We start from the raw sequence: 25,926 nt of genomic DNA, 5'->3' as shown, positions 1-25,926 counted from the left end.
CAGAGAAGACCCAGCCCCCTAGTAAGGTACAGAAGCTTATATACCATCTTGAAGTTATAGAAAGAATGCATGCTCAGAGCGTGACCACAACCAGGTTTTTTTTTTTGTTTGTTTTGTTTTTTTTTTATTATACTTTAAGTTCTAGGGTACATGTGCATGACGTGCAGGTTTGTTACATATGTATACATGTGCCATGTTGGTGTGCTGCACCCATCAACTTGTCAGCACCCATCAATTCATCATTTATATCAGGTATAACTCCCCAATGCAATCCCTCCCCCCTCCCCCCTCCCCATGATAGGCCCCATTGTGTGATGTTCCCCTTCCCGAGTCCAAGTGAGCTCATTGTTCAGTTCCCACCTATGAGTGAGGACATGTGGTGTTTGGTTTTCTCTTCTTGTGATAGTTTGCTAAGAATGATGGTTTCCAGCTGCATCCATGTCCCTACAAAGGATGCAAACTCATCCTTTTTTATGGCTGCATAGTATTCCATGGTGTATATGTGCCACATTTTCTTAATCCAGTCTGTCACACATGGACATTTGGGTTGATTCCAAGTCTTTGCTATTGTGAATAGTGCCGCAATAAACATACGTGTGCATGTGTCTTTGTAGTAGCATAATTTATAATCCTTTGGGTATATACCCAGTAGTGGGATGGCTGGGTCATATGGTACATCTAGTTCTAGATCCTTGAGGAATTGCCATACTCTTTTCCATAATGGTTGAACTAGTTTACAATCCCACCAACAGTGTAAAAGTGTTCCTATTTCTCCACATCCTCTCCACAACCAGGTTTTAATGGCAAGACATGTTATGAGGGAGAGAAAGAAGGAGGCTTGGCTAGCAACGGTGACGTTGTTATGTAGATGAAACCTTCCAGGTCTTAATCCTTAGAGAGAGTAGATGGTGAATTTCTTTTCAGACTTGTAAAGGTGTCAGACTCAAATCTGTCCTAGATCTGGGAAAGGCCTAGAAAGAGAAGGCCTGGCTGCATTCAAGGAGATTCTCTACAGATGCAAAATTTCCCCACAAGTGATAGTTTTGCAAGGCCACCTCTGTCTGCTAGCCCTGCAGCAGCCATTTCAAACGATGTCAAAGAAATCTATTTTGGGATAAAACATTTTGATTTCCTTCAGCTACCTGCGGGGTCTTGTGCTGTCATTTTGTCTGGGTGTGTAGCTGTCCAGCAGCTCTAGCACCACCTGGAAGTTGAGGCACGGTCATGCAGAACTGAGGCCCCACCCAGGCCTGCTGAATCAGAGCCTTCACTTCAGCAAGATCCCTGGGGATTCCTTTGTCTGTTCATATTTAAGAAGCCCTGGTCTAAAGCATGAGACTTAAATCTCTGCTCTCCCATTTTGTTATCTGTAAAATGGTGATGACAGTCCTCACCACGAGAGGCTGTTGTGGGGATGTTTTTATCCACATGCTCATTCTTTCAACAAATACTTTGCAGTATTTGTTGCAGAGGGGAAAACAGACAAAAAGTAATTTCCAGCCCTCATGTAGCTTACATTCTGGTGGGGAAAGACAATAATAAGTAAAGCGTATAGTTTATTACATGATGGTAAATGCTATGGAGAAAAATTTAAAAAGCAAGAGAATAGGGATTGGGAAACATTGTAATTTTAAATGCAGTGGTCAGGGGCAGTTTCACGGAGACCTTTATTCAGAAGTTGCAGGGACCAAAGCTATCTTACAGGAGTCTGCAATGAGATCTTCTTTGCCCATGAAGTCCTTGCCAAGTCTGTGTCTTTCCTGAGAATTCTCTCCCCCTTGATTTTAGCCTATTTGATTTCTGACCTTTGAAATGCCAGCCCCTACGCTGCCCTTGTGTGAGATTCTGACTGGACATCCAGAAGCCTCCGTGTGTGTTCTCATTAGCTTTCACTCTGGGAGAGTTTTCTGCCACAATGTGAATCACTTATTTTGCTGGCAACAGCAGTTGACAGTGATACTGATTTTTAAAGCCTGCACATTTCACATCAGAAAAGTCCTGGATTTTATGACTTAGCTATGCTCGCACGATAATTGCAACAAGAAGTCTCCCCTGCAGCCAGCTTATTGGAGCTGAGACTTGTATAAGAGCCAGACCTGGCACTTTAAACAACCCAGCAAATCACCCAAAACAAAACTGAACAATGCACATTTTATCTCTGCTGCTCTTCACCATCGTGAACACATGCCTCTTTTTTTCCCCTCCTTCACCCTCAATTTTTTTTTTTTTTTTTTTTTTGGTAGAAAGTCAAGGGCTGACTGTACCAAGCCAGCTCTCTGGGTGAGAGGTTCCTTCTAACAAGGATTAGAAACCTCTCTCATGTAGGAACAGGTGGATTTGGGGGACTGTATGATCCAACCTTCTACCTTTGGACAAAATACAATCAAGACGTCTCCCCAGTACAACAGGACCACTTTTCCAGCAAGTTCTCTTTGTTAAGCCATTCTGGTAACCCTCAAATCCCTTGTTATGACTATCCACAATTCTCCATGCCCCATGACCTTTTCTTAGTAAAATGAAAAACAATTGCCTAGTTCCCTCTTATAGAGAAGTTGAGCTATTACCTTGACTTCCCCCTTCTCTTCCAAAAAAGATTACAATTCCTTTAAGTTTCTTTCCCATCCTAGAGTGTCCTCTTTGCTCTCTCCATATTCTCCAAATAAAAATTCAAAACTGGCAGCAAATCCCATGCCTCTTCATCCAACCCCTCCTCATCACGAATCATTATCACTCAAGCAGTAAGGACCTGGTTTACCGTCTGAGAACTTTAGTCCTAATAATTCTCTGTGCCAACTTCTAGTTCTAATAATTTATCTGTATAATGCTCAGAAACACTCCTGAGATTCTTAGTAAAAAAAAAAAAGTTAAGGTAATCTTAATGGCCAAAGCCATGAGGTCCAAAACCCCGCGTTCCCTCCCACCCACCTTTCCAGGCCATTTTCTCCAATGGCCCCTCACCCCTGACCTTGTCTTCCAGGCTCCCCGGACTATGAAGGCCGCTGAAGGCTCTCACTATGCACTTCCCTGGACCCCCTGTCCTTGCTAGTGGCTTCTCCTCCCTTCTGGCTGTGGAAAGCTCACTCATTCTTCAAGACCCAGTTCATATGTCCTCTCTGTCAAGCCTTACCAGATGCCTTCACAGATGGTCCTGCCTCAAGGCCTTTGCACCTGCCTCTGCTGAGAACACTGTTCCTTCCAATCTTTGCATAGCTGGCTCCTTCTCATTATGCAGATCTGAGCCCAGAGTTCACTTTCTCAATGAGTCTTCCCTGAACACTTTACCTAAAATTGCAAACCCCCATTACGCTGTGTCCCATTTGTATGTTGTTTTCTTCGTAGCACTCGTCACTATGTGAAATTACTCTTTTATCATCAGTCTTCTTCCACGAGATTAAAAACACCATGAGAGTAAAGGGTAAGGTCCTTATTCTCTGTGTATCCCCAACATTTGGTGCCAAGACCATAGTGAGTGCTCACATAAATGAAAGAAATGGCTGCTTCCACTCTGTTAGTGGCATCTTCAGACACACAGTCACCCCTTGTATCTCCTGGGGATTGGCTCCAGGACATCCCCCCATCTCTACTTGAGATCCCCCAGTAGGAATATTTTGACGAATTCCTTTAACCCGTGGCAGAGGTTGCCTTAATTTCAATGTGAGAATAAGAAGGTGAAATTTTGAAATAAGAGATTGAATTACTTATCAGAAACGAAGGCTTCTTAGAGCAAATTTCAACCCTACAAACTGTGGTCAGGGATGTGAATACATATTTCCTTCCCCCTCAGTTTCTCTCTCTCACACAGACGCTGCTGATCTCAGTAATGGCCCTAAACTTTCTTTTGTTTTTCTTTTGCATTTTCTTCTTTCTACACATGTATGAATGTAAGTTGAATAGTCAAGTTCCTGAAATGGGTCAGGATTAGGTTTGCCTTAAATCTTTTTCTCAACAGAAGCCAAACACTTCAAAGAAGAGAGATGGCTGATTGAATTCTGGAACAAGAGTTACGTTCCTAGGCTGTTGATTAATTTAAGCTTGGCTAGAGGGAGAAAGCGTGTGTGTTTCTGTGCACAAGTTACACTCAACACACACCCTCTGGAAGGTGGGGGTAAGCTTCAGCCCTGGCTGTCCGTACACAGTGTGGTTCAGAGGCTGCCCTTTAACCTGTGTGGCCAGAGAGAATAAATCAAGCCCGCAGTGCTGTCTCCCTGCTGACTGAAGGCGCCCGGCCTTATCAAGGAGCCCAAATGTCTTGTGCTCGCAGCTGCTGTGACATCTGGAAGCATTAACGCTTCGTTGCCAGCGTGTGGGCCGGTTGAATGCCGATGTGTAGGTGCCTGGTGTTCTCTGGTCTGCTACATGAATAGGCGTTAAAAGTTGGTGGTGAGGAGTTTGCTTGCGTTCGTTCCTTAAAAGCAACATGACACAGAGCCCTGCCATGGCAGGGGTGATGGGTTGTTACCAAAGTCGATAACAGGAAATCTCACTGAGGATAAACAGAGCTCATCGGTCATTGCTGAGAAACACATGGTTCTCATTTAACCTTCCAAGGACTAATGGTGTGTGCTTTGGAAGCACAAAAACAGGAAAACACTTTTCTGACATACACCCCAAGTTTCTTCAGACCAAAAGGAACTGCCTCAACATTGTTAGATGCTGAGAAGTAATGATCTCCCCAGTTGTCAGGGAGCCAACCTCACTTACTTCTCTTTAATCTAAACTTATGACCTAAAGCGTATTTCAGGCCTCCCATGAAGTCCTTGAAACTTGAGACTTAATGAATGACACCGAGGTTTCACTTTTCACTGCTCTGGTGTATGTACTCTCAGAAACGTAGGGGAAGAGGTTAGACAGATGGTGATGCAGGAATCATGGCATCCAGAAAATGAGTGTGATTTACCCTTTGATAAAAGGGAACTAATAAAGCAGTATATGCAGGAAATGCAGAAACAACCCAGTGAATCAATAGGTGTGCTGCTTTAGCCTTTAAGGAAAGATGGGTCTGAGCTTCATTCTTTACCTTAAGATGGGTCCAAGAGCTAGAACCAGAATTTAAACAAGCAGATGCAATTCCAAGGACCATGTTGTGTCTCATATGGGGGCTACTGACTCATTTATTACCCAAATCAACAGACCATTCTGCTTCCAAAATATTTCATTATCTGTGGAAGGAAAACATTTTTGGTATGCATGTCAAGTGCTCAGATAACATATTTATGTATCGCTTTTTCATTAAAGAGAATCTGACTGCATCTGGAAATTCTTTTGTGTCACTGCCTCTCTGAGACTACTTCCCATCTGTATCGCTTTAGCACCAATAAAAGGCCATCCCCATGCCTGGGAAATGGGCTTCGTCTGGGGAACTTGTCTTTCTCTGATTACATGTAAATTAATTAAAGGCCATCCCATTTTACAGGGCAGCCTGGTGGTGGTGGCCTGCACTCTTGACTTTCCAGCATGTTGGCCTGTCAAACGCAAAGGAAGAGGGAGGAAGGGAGGATGCGGGGGCATTGTTTTAGCCAAACCATAAAGCTGATGGAAATGAAATCCTCTGGCTTTTATCATGAGAAGCAAAATTGTTCAAGAAATAATAGCAGCCTCATACAGAAGTCAAAACTGTGTAATGGATTATACTCAACCTTTCCTCTGAAACATTGGTCTGGAGGCTTTGCCCCTTTATTTTCAGTTTCAGGTTTGATCTCAGTAACACCCTGACCTTTTCAGACCCCATACCACTTTTCACAGGGATGATTGCCTTAAGGGTTGGGGAAAGGGTTAGAGAAAGCAAGTATTTTATTTAGAAGACAGTTTTCAGTTAGAAAGAGAGAAGACATCTATAGTTACTCTCTTTTCCTTTCTGTGCTTAAGTGATACTAGGTCATTCTTTAACTTCTTGCTCCTCCTGCTCCATTCCCAGCTCTGCAGGTTTGGAGTGGGCTGTTGTGTGATTTTGTTTACCCGTTTCAGTTCAAAGATAGAACTCTTTATTTGAACACTGAAGCTAGCAGGGACAGTCCAAAGCCAGAGCCTCATATTAGCCTAGCTTATGTTGTTGTGATCATCAGACTGTTTCTCTTTTTTTGGACTTTTGTCTATTTGTATAAACACCTTGGAACCACTAGCTACACAGAGGGAAAAATGTCAGAAAATCCGAACTTGGTGCACTAATGAACACAGTCTCTTTTCACAAAGCAAAAGAACCCATCCTTCTTCGGAAGGATCTCCCGAAGAATGCCATTGAAAACTCCCATTACTTTCAAATGGGATGATGCACGTGCAAGTAACATGAAGTTAGGCATGTTCATATTAAGGAGCAATCTAAGATCATTATCGCTGTTTCTCTGGTTTATGTTAAATAGTGTCATTGCAATTGAAAAATCTGAGTAAATGAACAGAGCCTGTGAGCATTCACTGTTTGTAGGTTATCCTGAGTCTGCGTTAGTACAGGGTCTTGAAATGAATGGTGATACATGAAAGTTTTTGTCTTAGGATTCATTAATATTATCATATTTTAGTCTTTGATCAATATGAAGAAACAATAGTAAATCATAGCAACATGATTTAACATGAGATATAATTTGAAGAGCACTTTAAGGCTGGTAAGCAACTATGAATCATGGTTTGCATTTTTCTAGATGGATAATACGAAGCTATCTTATTTATCTTTCTAGAACTAGACACCTTAGGTCAGGCTAATCAACCAGCTGGTATCATTTCTCAGTTATTGTATGAGGACTATCTTTATTTCAAACCCTGAAGTCCTAAAATTAATGTCACCACAGCCATTATGGTATGTGTTCAGCCTCCTGTGCTGGAATAGAGGCTTACTGTCTTTTGATGCCTTGGTTCTCAGAGTAGGCAATGGGTAATTGAATTAGCAAAGTAGGCATTCAAAACATTCTCTGAGTTTTCAAACTCAAGAAGCATGTGACTTCAGAGAAGCAGGCGATAAGTCAGGGGGTGGGTCATGTTTACCCCATTGCCATCAGCTGTGATTGGTGTAATACGATATGGAAAAGTGGCCCAGGGATGTAACAGAGAACATAAAGTCAATGAATAACACAGAAACGTGAGTTAACAGGAAACACATGTTATTCTAAAATGAACCTAGGTCCCCTTTAATCCAAGCCAATTCAACAAACATAGCTTTTAGATCATAGTTTTTAGGGTTTTTTAACCCAGAAACCACATTGGGGATGACTCCAGCCGTGGCTCATGGGGAGCACTACTGTCACTGGGTTTGTTCCTCTGCTAATGTAATCTTCTGTTTTCCTTTTATTGGTGATGCACGCATTCAAGGGGCATCAAGCCACGGACAGTTTGGTGACCCTCCCTATCCTTGGAACCCCAGCCAGCTGATGAGGTTGATACTGGTAGAATGGCAAACTGGTAGAGGCATCTGTGCTTCTGCCTGTTAAAAATATACTAATAGGCCAGGCGCGGTGGCTCACACCTGTAATCCCAGCACTTTGGGAGGCCGAGGCAGACGGATCATCTGAGGTCAGGAGTTTGAGACCAGCCTGGCCAGTGTGGTGAAACCCCATCTCTACGAAAAATACAAAATTAACCGGGTATGGTGGCGCACACCCATAATCCCAGCTACTCGGGCGTCTGAGGCAGGAGAATCGCTTGAATCCGGAAGGCAGAGGTTGTAGTGAGCCAAGATTGCACCATTGCACTCCAGCCTGGGCAACCAGAGCAGAACTCTGTCTAAAACAAACAAACAAACAAACAAAAAACTAATAATATCACATACCAAAGCTGCAAATTATTTTTTTAATTTTGAGCGATGTTAATCTACATAATCTAAATCATACATTCTCATACATTCTCCTGCTTCAAAGCTTTCCTTGGTTCCTCTAACCTTCTAGGTAACTACCTCCACCCACGCCACATGTAAGACTTGTCACATGCCCACCTCTATGTCCAGGCCCATCTCCCCTGCCTCGGTTCTGGCCACCGCTACCCAGCATTCATTCAGTTCCTGAACTGTGTTGAACTCCTCAGCTCTCTAGACTCAGGTCTCAAGTTTGCCCCTCTGTGCTTTTGCACATGCTGTTCTCTTCCTGGAATTCCTTTCTCCCTCCTCCCTTTACCCTTGAGAAGTTTTCTTTATCCTTTGAGATCCACCTGCAATGCCACCTCCTCTGAGTCAGATCATGAGACGGGCTGACTTTCTGGTGGAGGGAGAAATTTGTAGACAAGATTTATAATCTCATTAGGAGCTGTGCTCTGAGGGGCTGTGAATGGATAAACAGTGAGGTGGTGGTCAGGGCGTGTTTGGGCTTCAGTATGTGGAATAGCGACTATGCAGCCTGGTGCAAGGAAGATGGAGTGGGACAGAGCATCCTGGTGGGGACTTTGGAGATGTGCTTCTCAGACGTGACAGGTTACTTAACCTCTCTGGGCCTCAGTTTCCTCATCTGTAAAAAGGGGTGGAAATTGAGGAGACCAGAAGTTAAAGCTGACCTGTCACATCCCTGATAAATGTCTCTGTGTTGCTATTCTAGCTGGTTGAACCTCAAAAATGTCCCAATTGAGACAATAAATTATATGGTCACCCTCCTGAGAGTAGTACCCTCCACACATGGGTGCCGTAAGGATTCAGCATATGCCTTTCTCTTAGAACAGCACCTAATGTTAGTATTTTTCCATTGATATCTGAACTCAGTGTAGAGATAGGACCATAAGCAGTTTCCCAGGGTGATGTGCTTGGAGCATGACACTTAGAGGAAAGATCAGAGGACTTCTCTACCTCCTCAGTGTTCAGACCCAGGCAGAGGGACTGTGTTTGGCTGCTCTCTTCTGGGCCCTGTGGGGGGAAACCTGTGTCCTCTCTCTCGCTCTGAGTCAACAGACAACTCTTAGAAGTGCCTGGTTGAGTTCCCTCTCCCGAGCCTACAACATAGAAATGCGCTGTTTCCTCCAAGCCCTTTATCAGACCACCTCAGCCTGGGGAGTAAAAGCTGTTGACTTCCCTTCTCCACCTGGGATCAGATGAGAACAACGCTTGAAACAAAGGATCTGCTGTCTTTCTCAGTATCACACCTATGGAATCAGCCCTGATTCACACTTCAAACCCAGTACTTCATGAAGCGAGGTCTTGCCAGATCCCCGAGAGTGAACAGGGGACACTTTATCCTCTCAGAGGCCCAGCACCACGGTGGCTTCTGACCATGACAGCTCCCTTGACGGAGGCTGACCCAGACTCTGCCACCAAGTGATGGTCACTCCTTGGACTCCCGCAGCCAGGGTTCCTGACAGTTTCCCCAGTCGCCACGGTTTCAGTTTGCACAATGTCCTCTTTGGGGTTAGGAGGAGGGCAGATGCCAAAAGAAAGCCCTCAGTACCAGCCTTGGTAGAATACAGTGTTTTCACTATGTCCTGCATCCTCCTGTCCTTGTTTGGGTGCCTGGTGAAGTCCTTTTGTTCAAATTCTAATAGCCATGGACCTCTGCCAGCTCCCAGAGGCCCTGAGAGATAAGCAGCCATGTCATGAGAAGCATTTGGACTCCGATAGCCTGGGAAATAAATGAGGAGTGAGTGGGCAAAGAGCAAGGGGGCGATGGCCACAGAGTCCTTGGCCAGCCAAGGAAATGACATTGTTGGTCATTGGCCAAGGATGCTTGGGTTGTCTGCAACACACAAAAAAGCATCATATCCCCTTGACTTTGAGCAAAGAGGGCAGTTTAAACCAAGTTGTGGGGGATGGATCGTCAGTGATTGTTTATCTGTGTGATGAGATAAGGTAGCCCCCTGCTGTAATGAAAATGCACAGACAGTTCATGAAGTGAGAAATTAGCAATTGAGGACAACCTGAGTGACTACATAGGCCAACATCCTCATGGGTACATGAGGAAACTGAGGCCCTGGAGACCTAAACTGGCACAGCTGTTAGCAGGCAGAGCTAGGGCTGAAGCCAAGACTGTTGAGTATTCATCAAGAGCATCTGTACCACAGAACTCCTTCACTGGGGCCCGGACGTGACCTCGGACAAGTCACTGAACTCGGGGACCTCTGTTTCCTTATCTGTCAGCTGAGGCCACAAGGACTGCATGATCTCGCAGCTGCCTTCCAGAAACAACATTCCAGAATGCTCTGTTCCCCCATCTAGCCCAAGAGGCCGTACAGAATAGGCCTCTTCTCAGTCAGCAGGCACTTTTATCTCCCATGGTCTAAGCAGGAGTCATTTTTTTTTTTTTTTTTTGCCACAGTGGTGGAAATGGGTCAGGCTGGAGAATGCTGAGGTTTCCAGGCTAGTGGTTTCTTCCTCTGACCACAGTAAGAGGAGAGGAAGCTTTCCGTCCACCTCTACTCCTCTGTGACTCCTGCCCCAGCCCCATCCAGCTTCCACCTAAGAGGTAGTGCAGGAAAGCGGTGACAAGCAGATGTCTGCATCTGTGTGATGTGTGTCCCAGCCTAGTTCTGTGGCCTGCTACCTGGGGGACCTCTGGTGGTCATTGGGCCTCCTGTTGCCTCTCAGTTTGCCTCCATCTGTAAAATGGGGACAGTAGGCTGGGTGCAGTGGCTCACACCTGTAATCTCAACACTTTGGGAGGCTGAGGCAGGTGAATCCCCTGAGGTCAGGAGTTCAAGACCAGCCTGACCAATATGGTGAAACCCCATCTCTACTAAAAACACACAAAAAAACTTAGCCAGGGATGGTGGCATGCGCCTGTAATTCCAGCTACTTGGGAGGCTGAGACAGGAGAATTACTTGAACCCAGGAGGCAGAGGTTTCAGTGAGCTGAGATCGCAGCACTGCACTTCAGCCTGGGTAACAGAGCAAGACTCCATCTTAAGAAAAAAAAAAAAGTGGGGACAGTAATAGCACCTGCCTCAGGGGACTGCTGTGAGGACTGGTGTTAATGTGTGGAAAGCACTGAGAGCCTGGCATGCAGTAAGGGCCGTGCACGTGTTAGGTACTATTGTCATGGCTGTCACATCGGTACCTGTTCAACACACGTAGAGGACCGCCTCCCCCAACCTTGATGACCCTGAGTAGGTACTGAGTTCCTGAGTTTTAGCTGAGGACTGAAGGTGTGACTGCAATAGGATTAGCTGGTCTGAATCAGACTTATGTAGCACCAGGCAACCTTCAGTCTCGTTTTGAAAGGGGACCACCCTGAACCTTCCAGAAAAACGTTGCTTTCCCCAATTGAAGTGATTCCCATGTAACCACAGTCGGAGCGCAACTGGCCAAGATTTTCATTCACCGCAGACTCAGTCCTCATTCCCTTTTCCAGATCCCACCAGGGGCAGACTAGGTGTCACATTGCATCACATCACGCCATTGCCATTACCCTGTTCACAGGCCACCCCAGAAACTCCCAGTGTGAGATGGAAACTAACTTCTGAGCTGTGACTCTGCCCCTTGGGGTTGACACTGAGGCTTGGCTGTTTCTCACTCGTTTGCCCTGCCTTTCCCAGCTCCCCACCCCTCTCTGCTGGCATCTTGTGGCCAGATGACAGCACCAGCTCTTCACACCTGAAGCACATTAGCGACGGTGGCTGGGCTGGAGCTCTACTCCCAGGCTTCCTCTCCCTGCCTAGAAGCCTGAAGCACTGATGTGCAGAGCAAGGAGGAACTCTGCTCCCACGCCTGTTTTTAATGAGGGACGGATGCATCCTGCAGGGCTCAGAGGTTCTGTTTCTCTAAACCCAGACCAAACGTGTTTGGGTGGCCAGGTCTCGTAATCTCAGCAGAGGAATGTGCGTGCCACAGGGCTGCAGAAAACGGTTTCCAGTGGTCTGTCAGCAGATGTCCACTCCAGAAGACAGACAGGGAATGTGGAGACCTGCAGGCTTCCGAATGAAAAAGTGATGGATATTAAGAGCACAACTACACACATTCAGATTCTCAAACACCCAATAAGCATAAATATTTTCCATCCACATGTACTATATATGCCTAAATATAGGGCAAGCCTCAAATAGCTTATCCCCCGTTTCCCTAATTAGGTAAATTTAACCCTTTTTTTTTTTTTTTTTTTTTTGCCAACTTAATAGGAATCAGAACTATGATTGCCTTTGAGGTTGGGGGAGTGGACAGTGGGAATTGACTGGCAAGGGACTGGTGGGAACTTTCTGGAGCGATAGACAAGTTCTGTACTTTCATGGGGGTAGTAGTTACTGGGTGACATCATCCATCAAACTGCACCCTTTAGATCTGTGGATTGTAATGCCTGTAAATTTACCTCAATAAAAAGAAGTTAGGGGAAATGAATGAAATAATCAACTATCTGCTTATAATGTTTAACTTAATCATGTGGTTGAATGCTTAAAATTTTATAAGAATGATATATTAATCTATAATACTCTCCATTCTTATGTTTCACAAAATAATTTTATCCAAGTGTACATCTTCTGAGATTGCTGGATATCATTTCTAAGCCACATTTTTAGTCAGCAGTTTACGAGAATATATCATCTACAATTTGCCCAATTTATTTGAAATGCAGAATGTCTTGAATCCATGTTGGTTCTGGAATTTGATTGGCACACACCAATGCCCACTTGCGTTGTTTTCCTCATTTATCTTGCAAGTGAATATTCATGCTGCTCCCCACATCAACAGCTTACGTATTACTTTCTAAAATGGGCTTTCCAATATTTATCGCAACTTTCAGCAGTTGAACCCAAGGAATAATTACCAAATCTTCATTAAAGCTCATTGCCTGCTCCCCATTATTTCCCTCTAGTGACCTCTAAAATCATGCAATCCCGATGTTGATTGAGATCATTTCAGGCTAGTGTGTTTTCCCTAAAGGTTGTGGTTCAAATCAAGTAATTGAGGCTGTGTTCAGTGGCTCATGCCTGTAATTCCAGTGCTTTGAAAGGCCAAGGCAGACAGATTGCTTGAGCTCAGGAGTTCGAGACTAGCCTGGGTAATGTGGCCAAACTCCATCTCTACCAAAAGAAAAAAGAAAAAAAAAGAAACCAACAAAAAACAAAACAAAACAAAAACTAGCCGTGTGTGGTGGCATGTGCCTATAGTCCCAGCTACTCAGGAGGCGGAGGGAGGAGGATCACCTGAGCCCAGGAGGTTGAAGCTGCAGTGAGCTGGACTACTACTGTACTTCAGCCTGGGAGACAGAGACCCTGTCTCCAAAAAAAAAAAAAACTAAAGTAATTTCCAAAGTATTAGACACTTTTAGAGGACAAGAAGTCCCAAACTGTGAGAAACGTTTATAGGCAGCAGCCTCTTTTCTAATAGTTTAACTTGAGGATATAAAACTTCACCTTATTTATTTTCAGATATATATAGTAAATCCTGGAATGTATTCGGATCAAAGGTAAAATAGAGATCAATTTAGCAAATTTTGGTGATCTTGTTTTATAATTCATTATTAATAGATTAGCATTGTTAGTTTATTTGTGTAGCAAAAACTGACACATAGAATCTAATTAAACTTAAGAGCTTCTACACAGCAAAAGAAACTATCAACAGAGTAAACAGACAACCTACAGAATGGAAGAAAATATTTGCAAACTATGCATCTGACAAAGTTCTAATATCTGTCATCTATAAGGAACTTAAATTTGCAAGAATGAAGCAGCTCCATTAAAAGGAGGGCAAAGGACATGAACAGACACTTTTCTAAAGAAAACATACCTGCAGGGTGCAGCACACCAACATGGCACATGTATACATATGTAACAAACCTGCACATTGTGCACATGTACCCTAGAACTTAAAGTATAATAAAAAAAGAATAAAATAAAAATAGAAGAAAACATACCTGCAGACAACCAGCATGTGAAAAACTCAATATCACTGGTCATTACAGAAATGCAAATCAAAACCACAGTGAGATACCATCTCATACCAGTCAGAACGGCTATTACTAAACAGTCAAAAATTGGCCCGGTGTGGTGGCTCACGCCTGTAATCCAAGCACTTTGGGAGGCTGAGGCGGGTAAATCACAAAGTCAGAAGATCAAGACCATCCTGGCTAACACGGTGAAACCCCAACTCTACTAAAAACACACAAAAAATTTTGCCAGGCATGGTGGCGGGTGCCTGTACTCCCAGCTACTTGGGAAGCCAAGGCAGGAGAATGGCTTGAACCCAGGAGGCAGAGCTTGCAGTGGGCCAAGATCACGCCACTGCACTCCAGCCTGGGCAACAGTGCAAGACTCCATCTCAAAAAAAAACAAAGCAAAAGTCAAAAGTTAACAGATGCTGGAGAGGTTTTGGAGAAAAGAGAATGCTTATACACTGTTGGTGGGAGTATAAATTTGCTCAACCATTGTGGAAAGCAGTGTGGCTATTCCTCAAAGAGCTAAAAAGAGAACTGCCATTTGACCCAGCATCCCATTACTGGGTATATATACCCAAAGGAAAATTAATCATTCTACCATAAAGACACATGCACATGAATGTTCATTGCAACACTATTCACAATAGCAAAGACATGGAATCAACCTAAATACCCATCAAAGACAGATTGGATAAAGAAAATGTTGTACAGATATATCATGGAATTCTATGCAGCCATAAAAAAGAATGAGATCATGTCCTTTGCAGGAACGTGGATGGAACTGGAAGCCATTATCCTTAGCAAACTAACACAGGAACAGAAAACCAAATATTGCATGATCTCAATGATAAGTGGGAGCTAAATGATGAGAACTCATGAACACAAAGAAGGGAACAACAGATACTGGGGTCTACTTGAGAGTGGAGGTTGGAAGGAGGGAGAGGAGTAACAAAAAATAACTATTGGGTACTAGACTTAGTACCTGGGTGATGAAATAATCTGTACAAAAAACCTCCATGACACAAGTTTACCTATATAACAAACCTGCACATATACTCCCAAACGTAACATAAAAGTTAAAAAAAAACAGCAAAAAAAGCTTTTGTTCCCTACCATTAATAAAAAGTGAAACATTCTTGAACAACTGTATTTTACTCAAGGGCATTATAGATAGGGCAATTTAACAGGTGCCTGTGGTTAGCCATGGGATTGTAAGCACAATCCTAAATTATGAATTACTAATTATTAATTTTCTGGTTTGACCTCACATCCTATACAGTCTTCAGCTACAAGTGTGTGATATGATGATTATATATAAAGAAGACTTCATTTTTTTCAACAGTTCCTCAATTTAAACATCAAAAAGAGTGCTGTTCTTAAGGAAATCATCATGAAAGACTAAACACCATTGTTTTGTTTCTAATGTTGCTGTCACTCAGCACCATTGCCATTGCTGTCAGAAGCAAAATCAAATCACTCACCAAGAGCTCGACGAGCATGCAGGTCCCCGTCTGGCTCAGGGCAGAGGCTGCTCAGTTAGTGTTTTGGTAGCAAAACTCTGGCTTTAGAGTTGGACCGAGAGCAGTCCTGCTTGCTGCCCATTCCCTTTCTCTAGGAGGACCTCTAAGGAGTTTTACAGCACCCTGGGGGCTTTCTAGAATGGTTGAAAACCTCTGGCAGTAGATCATCCATCAGGCTTGGTCCCAAGTTCCAGACCTGGGTTCTTGACTTCATGGCCATTGGCCAGTGACCTAAGTTGAGTCTCATTTTCCTAAGTTGAGTCTCATTTTCCTCATTCAGACAAGGATTGCTTGTAAGGATGTTCTCAAGTGTGCTTTCAAAACCATGGAGTATAAGGCTTATTTTACTCCTTAAGTCTTCCTATTTCCTAGTCAGATCTCATTTGCATGTTGTATGTCATCTCATCAATTATTGGGGGACGTAAGATCCCCATTTTCTATTATTTGGCCCCGTTGATGCTACAACTTCTGCCTTTCAGCTTTTCAGCCATTGTTCACTTCAAAATGGACAAGGAGGAAAGGTGAATTGGGGTTCTACCACTCCTGCCTCTATAATAAGGGGCTCCAGCATCATGATTCATTCTTGAGACTGACCCTCTGACAGGCCTCTTTTCATTTACAGGTGGGCCAAGAGAAAGGAAACTGCTCTTTCCAGAAAAACCCAACTCCCTGCATCATCCCTCAAGAACAAGAAAATATCTTCCACACAATATTTGCTTTTTTCACAAAGTCTGGCAGAAAAGTCTTGGTAAGGATTTGCTTAGTGGCTGGGCTAACATGGGTGGTCCTCACTCGGAAGACACCAGTTTTCTATTTGATATTTATTATTTCCTAAATCTGGTTTTAATCAATTGACTTATAAAGGCACAGACTGTGGTCAACTCCTAATTTGTAGTCTGAGGTTTCAATCAAAATGTTAAATTTACATTCCAAATCCTATTACCTGGAAAAGGGATAAATCTTTGCAACCCACCAAGCACAAAGTAAAATGTTTCTTTGACTAGTATGAGTCTAAGCAAGAGTGATTATTCGTGTGCAAACATTTTGGGAAACTGTTTGATAGTATCTACTAAAACAAAACATGTATGTATCCTGTGACACAGCCATTCTACTCTTGAGTATATCCCCAAGAAAAATGAGTACTTGTGCCCCCCAGAGAAGACATGAACAAGAATGCTCACAGAAATGTTAAAATAGGTGAAAGCTGAGAACAATGCAAATATCCATCAACAGGAGAATAAGTAAGCAATTGTGGTATAACCATACACTGGAATATTACACAGTAATGAAAAATTGCTACTGCTATGTTTATGAATCTCACAGACAGAATATATTGAGTGGAAGAAGCTAGAGACAAAAGCCACGTATTGTAATATTTCACTTATACAAAGTTCAGAAATAGCAAAAACTAATCATGATGATAGAGGTCAGGAAAGTGGTTACTTTCAGAGGAATATGGATGGGATGGGGCATGAGGGAGCCTGCTTAGATGCTGGAAATGTCGTACACCCTAATCAGGGTGGTGGTCCTCCAGGTATAAGCACGTGTAAAAATTTATAAAGACAGGCCAGGCGCGGTGGCTCATGCCTGTAATCCCAGAACTTTGGGAGGCTGAGGGGGTGGATCACCTGAGGTCAGGAGTTTGAGACCAGCCTGGCCAACATGTTGAAATCCTGTCTCTACTAAAAATACAAAAATTTGCCGGGTATGGTGGGCGCCTGTAATCCCAGCTACTCAGGAGGCTGAAGCAGGAGAATAGCTTGAATCAGGGAGGCAGAGGTTGCAGTGAGCCAAGATAGTGCCACTGTACTCCAGCCTGGGTGACAGAGCAAGACTCCGTCTCAAAAAAAAAAAAAAAATTATAAAGACATACACTTCAGATTTGTTCTGTTTACTATATTTGTTATACCTGCATTTTTAAAACGTGAAGGTATTGAAGATGGAATGACAGTGCTTTTCCAAAGCCTCCTTTTTATTATCTTTGGTTACATTTCTCTAAGCTCCTTATTTCAGCCCTTTCACATCTCACCTTTATCATTTCCTTTCTCATTCTTTTCTCCTGTTGAGAAGGATGACTGCCACTTGAAAGGTTGGGATTTTTTTTTTTTTTTTTTACTAACATAGTGAGGATGATACATTTATTGCTTAAAGCCCTTAGATTGTTAGATGTAGTGATACCTAGTGATTTTATAGTTATGACTCTGGCTGAAAATTTTGCCCTATAGATGAAACTTCATCAAGGTATGTATATGCATTTTGGAACCTATCATATAAAAAAGAAAACTTTTGTACCTTAAATTTGGGATTTATGTTTTTGGTTTTTTGTTTGTTTGTTTGTTTGTTTTGAGATGGAGTCTTGCTCTGTCGTCCAGACTGGAGTGCAGTGGCGTGATCTTGGCTCACTGCAGTCTCCACCTCTAGGGTTCATGCAATTCTCCTGTTTCAGCCTCCCCAGTAGCTGGGACTACAGGCGCCCACCACCACTCCTGGCTAATTTTTGTATTTTTAGTAGAGACAGGGTTTCACCATTAGCCAAACTGGTCTTGAACTCCTGATCTCAGGTGACTCCCCTACCTCAGCCTCCCAAAGTGCTGGGATTACAAGAATAAGCCACCGCGCCCAGCCGGATTTACATCTCTATTGTAACTTTTGTGTTTCCTTGAGCAAGAGTCACATGACTTCTTAGCCCTCTCATTTACCGTACCTGATAAATAGGCATGAAAGTATATTTGCCACTGCACAGGTGGAAATCACACAATGTAGGAAACGTGTCTGTGTTCAAATGCTTTCAGAATGCAAAATTTAAGTGTGTGGTTTTAAAAAATACATATATATATATATATATATATTTCTCTTTGTGAATTCATCCAATTCTTGGTAGGATTAACTAGTGAGCTGTTTTCTCCCAGTTGCTTGACTTAAAGGCATGCTCTGGTTCCCACCGGGTGGGAAATCCCTTGAATGCCCTCTGGTGGCAAGAAAAAATGATTGCATCTTCTTATGGATTTCCTCTGCCTGAAATTGCCTCAGTCACCAAGTTCATGGAGCCCACTACTCTATAAATTGTTGTGGATTTGTCTTTGTTCTTAATTCCATTGGAAAATTTTCTGACTTTTCTTCTCAGGACTGTGAAAAACCAGGAATTTCTTGCCTAACAGCACACTGTAACTTTAGTGCTCTTGCTAAAGAAGAAAGTCGTACTATAGACATTTACATGCTGCTGAACACAGAAATACTGAAAAAGGTAAGCCCTAAGGAACCGCACTTGAAGGATAAATTTAGAAGCATTTGAATTGTTGACATCTGATTTTGGGGAAAAAAAGGAAAACATTTGATTTGGTGTCCTCATGACACTCCGGCTGCCCCCACTTTTGGCTGTCTACAGGAGACTCTATATTTATTTTTATGTACTTCGGGGGTACAAGTGCAGATTTCCTACATGAATATATTGTGTAGTGGTGAAATCTGGGCTTTTAGTGTACCCATCACCTGAATAGTGAACATGGTACCCAATAGGTAACTTTTCAACCTTCACCCCCTTCCCACATTTTGGAGTCTCCAATGTCTATTAATTCTACTGTTTATGCCTATGGGTACCCATTACTTAGCTCCCACTTATAAGGGACAACATGCAGTATTTGACTATTTTTGAGTTATTTCACTTAGGGTAATGAACTCCATTTCTATCCATGTTGCTGCAAAAGACATAATTTAATTTGTTATGGCTGAGTAGCATTCCATAGTGTGTGTATACATATATACACATTTTGTATAACCAGTCATCCATTGATGGACCCTTAAGTTGATTCCCTATCTTTGCTATTGTGAATAGTGCTGCAATAAACTTACCAGTGCAGGTATTTTTTTATACAATATTTCTTTCCCTTTGGGTATATACCCATTAGTGTGATTGCTGGATGGAATGGCAGTTCTATTTTTAGTTCTTTGAGAAATCTCCATACTGCTTTTTTGATTGTACTAATTTACCTTCCCATTAACAGTGTATAAGTGTTCCCTTTTCTTTGCATCCTCACCAACATCTGTTGTTATAGTTGTTGTTGTTGTTGTTGAACTGTTTCGTAATAGTCTGGCTGCCCCTTTTGAAACTTTTCCAGCAAGTGCCATTGGTAATTCTGCTGGTAGACAATGCCAGGGTAAAATACCAGACCCTTGCTACTCAAAGTGTGGTCTGAAGACCAGCAGCATCAACATCACCTGAGAGTTTGTTAGAAATGCAGAATCCTGGGCTCCATCGCAGACTTAATAAATCAGCATCTTCATTTTAATACATTCCCCAGGGATTTTGTTTGCACATTTAAGTTTCTCATGCTTTAGCTTGCATCAGAATCACCTGGAGATCTTGTTCAAACACAGATTCCTTTGGGGTGGAGTCTGAGGCTCTCCAGTTGCCACAAGCACCCAGGTGATGCCAGTCCTGCAGGTCTAGGGACCTCGCTGTGGGTGAAGGTGGGCTAACCTTTTCTGTAAAGGGCCAGTAGTAAATATTTCAGGCTTTGCAGGCCCTACAGACTCTTGCAACTGTTCAACTCTGCCATTGTATTGTGAAAGCATCCACAAACAAATGAATGGGCATGGCTGTGATCCAGTAAAACTTTATAAAAACAGGCAGAGGGCCAGATTTGACCCATGAGTCCTAGTTTAAATGATACTTTGTTTTAGTCCAACTTTTGAACCTCAGGTCACTTTGCTATTATGAGTATATCACAGGTGGTTCATTAATAAACACCTCAACCAGTGCATTAGTGGCTCTTGAAGAATCATACAAATTTCCTATGATTTATTTTAAGATGAGAGCTGCTGAGAGGCCACTTCCAACAAGATGCTGTAAAAATAATTACATGTGAAGATAAAACTAAATATGCATGTTAGTCACAGAGATTCCAATTATTTTTCTTTGGAAAGACTAACTGTGTTAATCTGTACAAACCTATCCACGTGTGAATGAATAGCCTTAGAAAAGTCATTCTGTGGAATAGGCACAGAGGTAACACACTGACCTGAGAGGATGCAGGCGTCAGGGGATGTTTTTCCATTTTAATCTGTAGCTGTTACAGCCCTCACACACCCGAAGAGAGCTGTGCATAGTTCTGGTTTCTCTGGTTTGCTCTGGAGGGAAACTGGTTTGGGGTAAATTGGACTCACACCACAGTGCTTTCTTCTCCCTTTGTACCTCTCCCTTTATAAAGGACAGTGTTGGAGGACCAGGCATGACTTAGCGCACCACTGGCCATCCTCTGATTCTAGAAGGGAGCCTGGAAACCCCACATCTAGGGAAGTACCTTCCTGAAATGTGTCTCCAGGCCAGGCTGGAGGGCTATGCCTCTGCATACTTACCTGTCCCATTTGTATTCTTCACAAATGGTGTTGCAGACAGTTTTATTGCCTGTGCGATACTTGCCACTGTCCACAGAGCCCTGGTGACAGCACTGGTGGCTGTAAGCCACTCTGATGTTTCCTTTATCCTCAACCCAGATGGCCGCTGCTTGCACTTCAGTTGTTTGCACTTAACCATGCACAGCTCTGCAGCCTGGTTCTTCTGCACTTCTATCCCGGTAGCTGGTGGTGACCCTTTGCCAAGGAACATGTCCCAGTGACTCTTGTCCCCATGGGCCAGCCAGGCCAGTAGAGCCCCAGGCAAGAGAACTGAAAGCTGTAGGGTATCATATGAAGCCTTCAAGGCTCATTCTCCATGTGCCCTTTCAGCAGAAACCAGGAGCATTTCCAGGTGCAAAGAAAAGCTTAGAACAAAGTTGACCTGGAAGCCAGATGGGGCCCCAGCTGCTGCTGGAGTTTCAGTCACCCCAAAGCCAGCTACAGCCTCCCTTGGGGGAGTTGAGCCCGCATGGCTCCAGGCCTCCTGAAGGATGTGGAGCAGTGCCAGCCTTGTGGTTTGCCTGGGCTTACGGTCATGTTTATTTTCCTTTTGACCTCAAGATCTGGCCCCAGACAAGGGAATTTGAGGTTTTACTGTTTTGACCTTAACAAGTTTTCATTTGAAATGTAGGATCTGACTTTTAAAATCACCGTAGGATTCGGATTTCTTTGGAAACGTTCTTCCAGTCCGTAAGGCTTTTTTCACTGATTCTACAACCGTGGGGGCCCATCCTATGCCAGACTTCTTGTCTGCTTGGCCTGTAACATTGGCAATTATTATTATTATCATCATCATCATCATTATCGTTATTAACATCCAAAGTTATTTTTATTTATTTTAATTTTTTTATTTAAAAAATATTTTTAGAGACAGGATCTTGCTCTGTCACCCAGATGGGAGTACAGTGGTGCAATCATAGCTCACTGCAGCCTCAAACTCCTGGGCTCAAGTGATCTTCCTGCCTCAGCTAATCCTCAGCTAGGACTGCAGGCACGTGCTACCATACCAGATGAATTTTTTTTTTAATTTTTTGTAGAGATAGGATGTTCCCCACGCTGATCTTGACCTCCTAGCCTCAAGTGATCCTCCCACTTCAACCTCTCAAAGTGCTGAGGTTACAGGCCTTCACCATCGTGTCTGGCCCAAGATTATTATTATTATTCCAAATTGAAAATACAGCATATCCTGACACATAAAACCCCACCTTTATAAAACTATTAAATTGGTAAAAGATTATTTGTTGCTTAAAATTATTGCTTGCTTAAAGTGAGTTAACTGGAGTAACTCTTTTGAATGACAAGCTTCCCAAAAGCATTTAAAATGTGTTTTATGGTTGTTTTAAGAAAAGAATGATCATTGATGTTTCACTCCCAAGTCACATATACAGACTGGGGTACCTGTGTGCCCCAGGAAGGTCTTTGTGGTTTCATTGGCAGAGATGAGCAAAGGGTACCCTTGGAACTGTTTTTTTTTTTTTTTTTTTTTTTTTTTTGAGATGGAGTCTCGCTCTGTCGCCCAGGCTGGGGTGCAGTGGCGCAATCTCAGCTCACTGCAAGCTCCACCTCCCGGGTTTACGCCATTCTCCTGCCTCAGCCTCCCGAGTAGCTGGGACTACAGGCACCCGCCATCTCGCCCGGCTAGTTTTTTTTGTATTTTTTAGTAGAGACGGGGTTTCACCGTGTAGACCAGGATGGTCTCGATCTCCTGACCTCGTGATCCACCCGTCTCGGCCTCCCAAAGTGCTGGGATTACAGGCTTGAGCCACCGCGCCCGGCCAGGAACTGTTTTCTGTGGAGTCCTCTACCTTCCTGTTCTTTGAGAGTTTAGCCAAAGGTGGCATCTGAGTGTGAGCTCCTTGCATGACAGGCAAGCTGGGTAGATGTAGGTGGGGACACCACAAGGCACCTTGCCTGTGGAGTCCCTGCTGCCCTGCAGGTAGAATGTTGAATGCACTAGTTCTCTGCTATCTGTTTCCACAACAGAAGCCAGGCTTCCCTTCTGCTCCACGATCAACCTGTCCCACTGGCTTGAGGTTCTGGCTCCTCACCAGGCCACAGTTTTGCCAGTCCCTGTCTTCTTCCAAATTCATTCTCCATCCCTGCTTTGGCGCCATTTTCTGGTTATCTGGATCAGTGGCTTTGAATCTGAGCCCACAGGAAGGTCTCTGCCTGCCTCTGGCTGGGGGGTGATTCCTGAGTCTTAGATGTGCTCCCTTATACCCCTGCCCCTTTCTCCTTAAGTTATAAGCCAGATATTTCCCCCTTCCCCATCTCTCCATCAGGCACCCTCTTTCAATGTTAAATGGTTTTGATTCCCAAACAACTTCATTTAAGAGCAAAGAAAGAGTTAAAAGCAACTCATATGAAGGGTTTGAGGGTTGTGGTCAAGGCAGGAAGATGCCTATAAAATGTAGATCAGATGCCTTCTGTGGAATGCCAGGCCTCAATTTGCTGTACACACTTAAGCAGTTTTATTTATCCTCAACTCTTTGTGAACATGTCAATATCAACATCCAAATATCTGACTCGTACTGCTTGGAAACCACAGCACACAGCTTGCATGTGTTGATTACTCCATCATTTCCCAGCAAACTCCATCATTTCCCAGCATCCACCACGAACTGCAAAGAATTCTCAAGAGAGACCCTGGAAGTCTGTGTTTATGTGGGTGCCTGGGATGCAGAGGTATCTAGTTCAATGATAAAATTTTTGTCTGGGCTACATGGAATCATGGAATTTCAGTTCTGCCCAGTCCCTCTCAAGGCCCAGCTATTATCATAGAAAAATCTTTGAGTAAGTTGTGCTGTTTCTTCCACAGGACAGTTCATCTGTCATCCAGTTCATGTCCCGTGCCAAGGTGAAGGTGGATCCTGCCCTAAGGGTGGTGGAAATAGCTGATGGGAACCCAGAAGAGGTGACGGTGAGTCAGCCACCCCAGGACAGCCCTCGTCAGAGGGCAAGGGAAGCTGGGTGACTTGGAGACCTGGAGCTGGAATTTGAGGGTCAAGACAGTCTCTAAACCAAGATGTTGGGTTTGTGGCAGACCCGAGACTATGCCTGCCTTGGCTTCCAGGCCCCCCTGGAGAACTTCTGTGGTTTGTTCTTGTGATAGCATTGTCCTTTAGGATGCCATCATTATGTGAATGTTTCCTGCTATGATTGTATGGAAATGGTCTGGAAGTACCCCCGCCTCAACAGGGTTGGATTTCCACTGTGGAGCCAGGACTATTTATATCTTTCTTAGACCTTTCCTAAGGCAGACCACATCTGCCTTACCCATCACATTACTCCATGGGTAAATACTGTGTTTTTGGTTTGGTTTGGTTTTTAAGAGACAGGGTCTCACTCTGTCACTCAGGCTGGAGTGCAGTGGCACAGTCATAGCTCCCTGGAGCCTTGAATACCTGGCCTCAAGGGATTCTCTTAGTCTCCAGAGTAGCTAGGACTACAGGCACACTACCATGCCTAATTCTTAATTTTTTAAAATTTTTTTGTCAAGATAGAGTCCCACGATATTGTTCAGGCTGGTCTCAAACTCCTGGCCTCAAGCAATCCTCTTGCCTCAGCCTCCCAAAACACTGGGTTTCCAGGCAAACATTGGGTGTTTTAAAAACAAGTTGTTTGAGGCCGGGCACGGTGGCTCAAGCCTGTAATCCCAGCACTTTGGGAGGCCGAGACGGGCGGATCACGAGGTCAGGAGATCGAGACCATCCTGGCTAACATGGTGAAACCCCATCTCTACTAAAAAATACAAAAAAAAAAACTAGTTGGGCAAGGTGGCGGGCACCTGTAGTCCCAGCTACTCGGGAGGCTGAGGCAGGAGAATGGCTTAAACCTGGGAGGAGGAGCTTGCGGCGAGCTGAGATCCGGCGACTGCACTCCAGCCTGGGTGACAGAGTGAGACTCCGTCTCAAAAAAAAAACAAAAAACAAAAAACAAGTTGTTTGAATGACTTGAAGAGATTACACCCAAATTGCCAAGACCTAGTAACTACTCTTTAACCCTATATTTACCACCCCCTTCTCCTCCATAAAGTGCAGTTGGCACCAAGGCCTCCGAGACACGGGAGGATGTGGCAAACCATGAGGCTTATTGTGGAGGTGTGGGAGAGGCTGGAGGAAAGCTGTGGCCTTGGAATTTTATTGCCTTTGATTGTTGTTCTTGCAGGAGCAGGGGGGTTGAGGGGGGTTCATCCTGTATTTGACGCCCACACTAAGATCCCAGGGGAGTAGAGGAGGAGACAGCAGCCGATGCACTTCTTTTGCCAGTGAGCTATGCAGTGATGCTACCATTCTGCATCCCCTTCTGTGGAATTTACCGTCTCTCAAGGGCGACTTACCCTTTCTTATAAGAGTCAGTGTTGCTGTGACACATTTACAAAAGTGACAAGTTTATAATGATTATGTGCTTAGAAACTGTTGTTAACTTACTCTCTGACAACAGTGGAGACACCCACATGTCGAAATGTCAGAATGGGGATCAAATCAAAGACCACTCTTACAAGACCCTGGTTGGGAAGGGTTCATATAGAAAATAAATGCTGGGCCGAGGCAGGCAGATCACCTGAGATCAGGAGTTCAAGACCAGCCTGGCCAACATGGTGAAACCCTGTCTCTACTAAAAAATATAAAAATTAGCCAGGCGTGGTGGTGGGCTCCTGTAAACCTAGCTACTCAGGAACTGAGGCTGGAGAATCACTTGAAACCAGGAGGTAGAGGTTGCAGTGAGCCGAGATTGTGCCACTGCACTCCAACCTGGGCAACAGAGCGAAACTCCGTCTCAAAACACAAACAAACAAAGAAAAAACAATAATAATAATGATGCTTAGGGACTTCAGTAAAACATCAGTCCTGCCCGTTTTTGGTGAGTAAGAGGTGATAACATCAGTGAGCCTGGGATGAATATGAATTCCTGAATGAGTGAGGGGTTGGGCATTCTCTACCCAGTGAGGGGAACGAGTGTTCCATGCAGACTTTTATACTCTACCCACAAGAGAAGTTGTCCAAGCACTATTTTTGTTCGTTTGTTTGTTTGTTGGAGACAGGGTCTTGCTTTGTCACCCAGGATGGAGTGCAGTGGTGCAATCATGGCTCACTGCAGCCTCCCCCAGTCGGCTCAGGCCAGGCACTAATTTTAATAATAGAAACCAAATGGAATGATGCTGGGTAATTTACTACTTACGGTCAGTTTTTCTGGAAGGTCCTATATTTGGAGTTGGCATTTCCCTTTTCTTCCCTGCCTTTTGGCAATTT

General features: G+C 43.8%; 1 protein-coding gene across 1 annotated transcript in view; it reads left to right on the top strand.

Annotated features, from left to right (window-relative positions):
* ITGA9 (integrin subunit alpha 9) overlaps nucleotides 1-25,926 on the top strand; it is a 381,793-nt gene that overhangs the window by 319,109 nt on the left and 36,758 nt on the right. The window contains exons 24-26 of the mRNA XM_023187614.2: nucleotides 15,903-16,028; nucleotides 18,405-18,524; nucleotides 23,493-23,594. Of these exons, the coding sequence (XP_023043382.2) occupies nucleotides 15,903-16,028; nucleotides 18,405-18,524; nucleotides 23,493-23,594 (348 nt within the window). The remainder of the gene's footprint in view (nucleotides 1-15,902; nucleotides 16,029-18,404; nucleotides 18,525-23,492; nucleotides 23,595-25,926) is intronic.

The sequence above is a fragment of the Piliocolobus tephrosceles genome, chromosome 2 (assembly GCF_002776525.5).
Source record: "Piliocolobus tephrosceles isolate RC106 chromosome 2, ASM277652v3, whole genome shotgun sequence".
Classification (NCBI taxonomy): domain Eukaryota; kingdom Metazoa; phylum Chordata; class Mammalia; order Primates; family Cercopithecidae; genus Piliocolobus; species Piliocolobus tephrosceles.
Note: the sequence above shows the minus strand (reverse complement) of the source record. Positions and strands in the feature narration are given on the sequence as shown.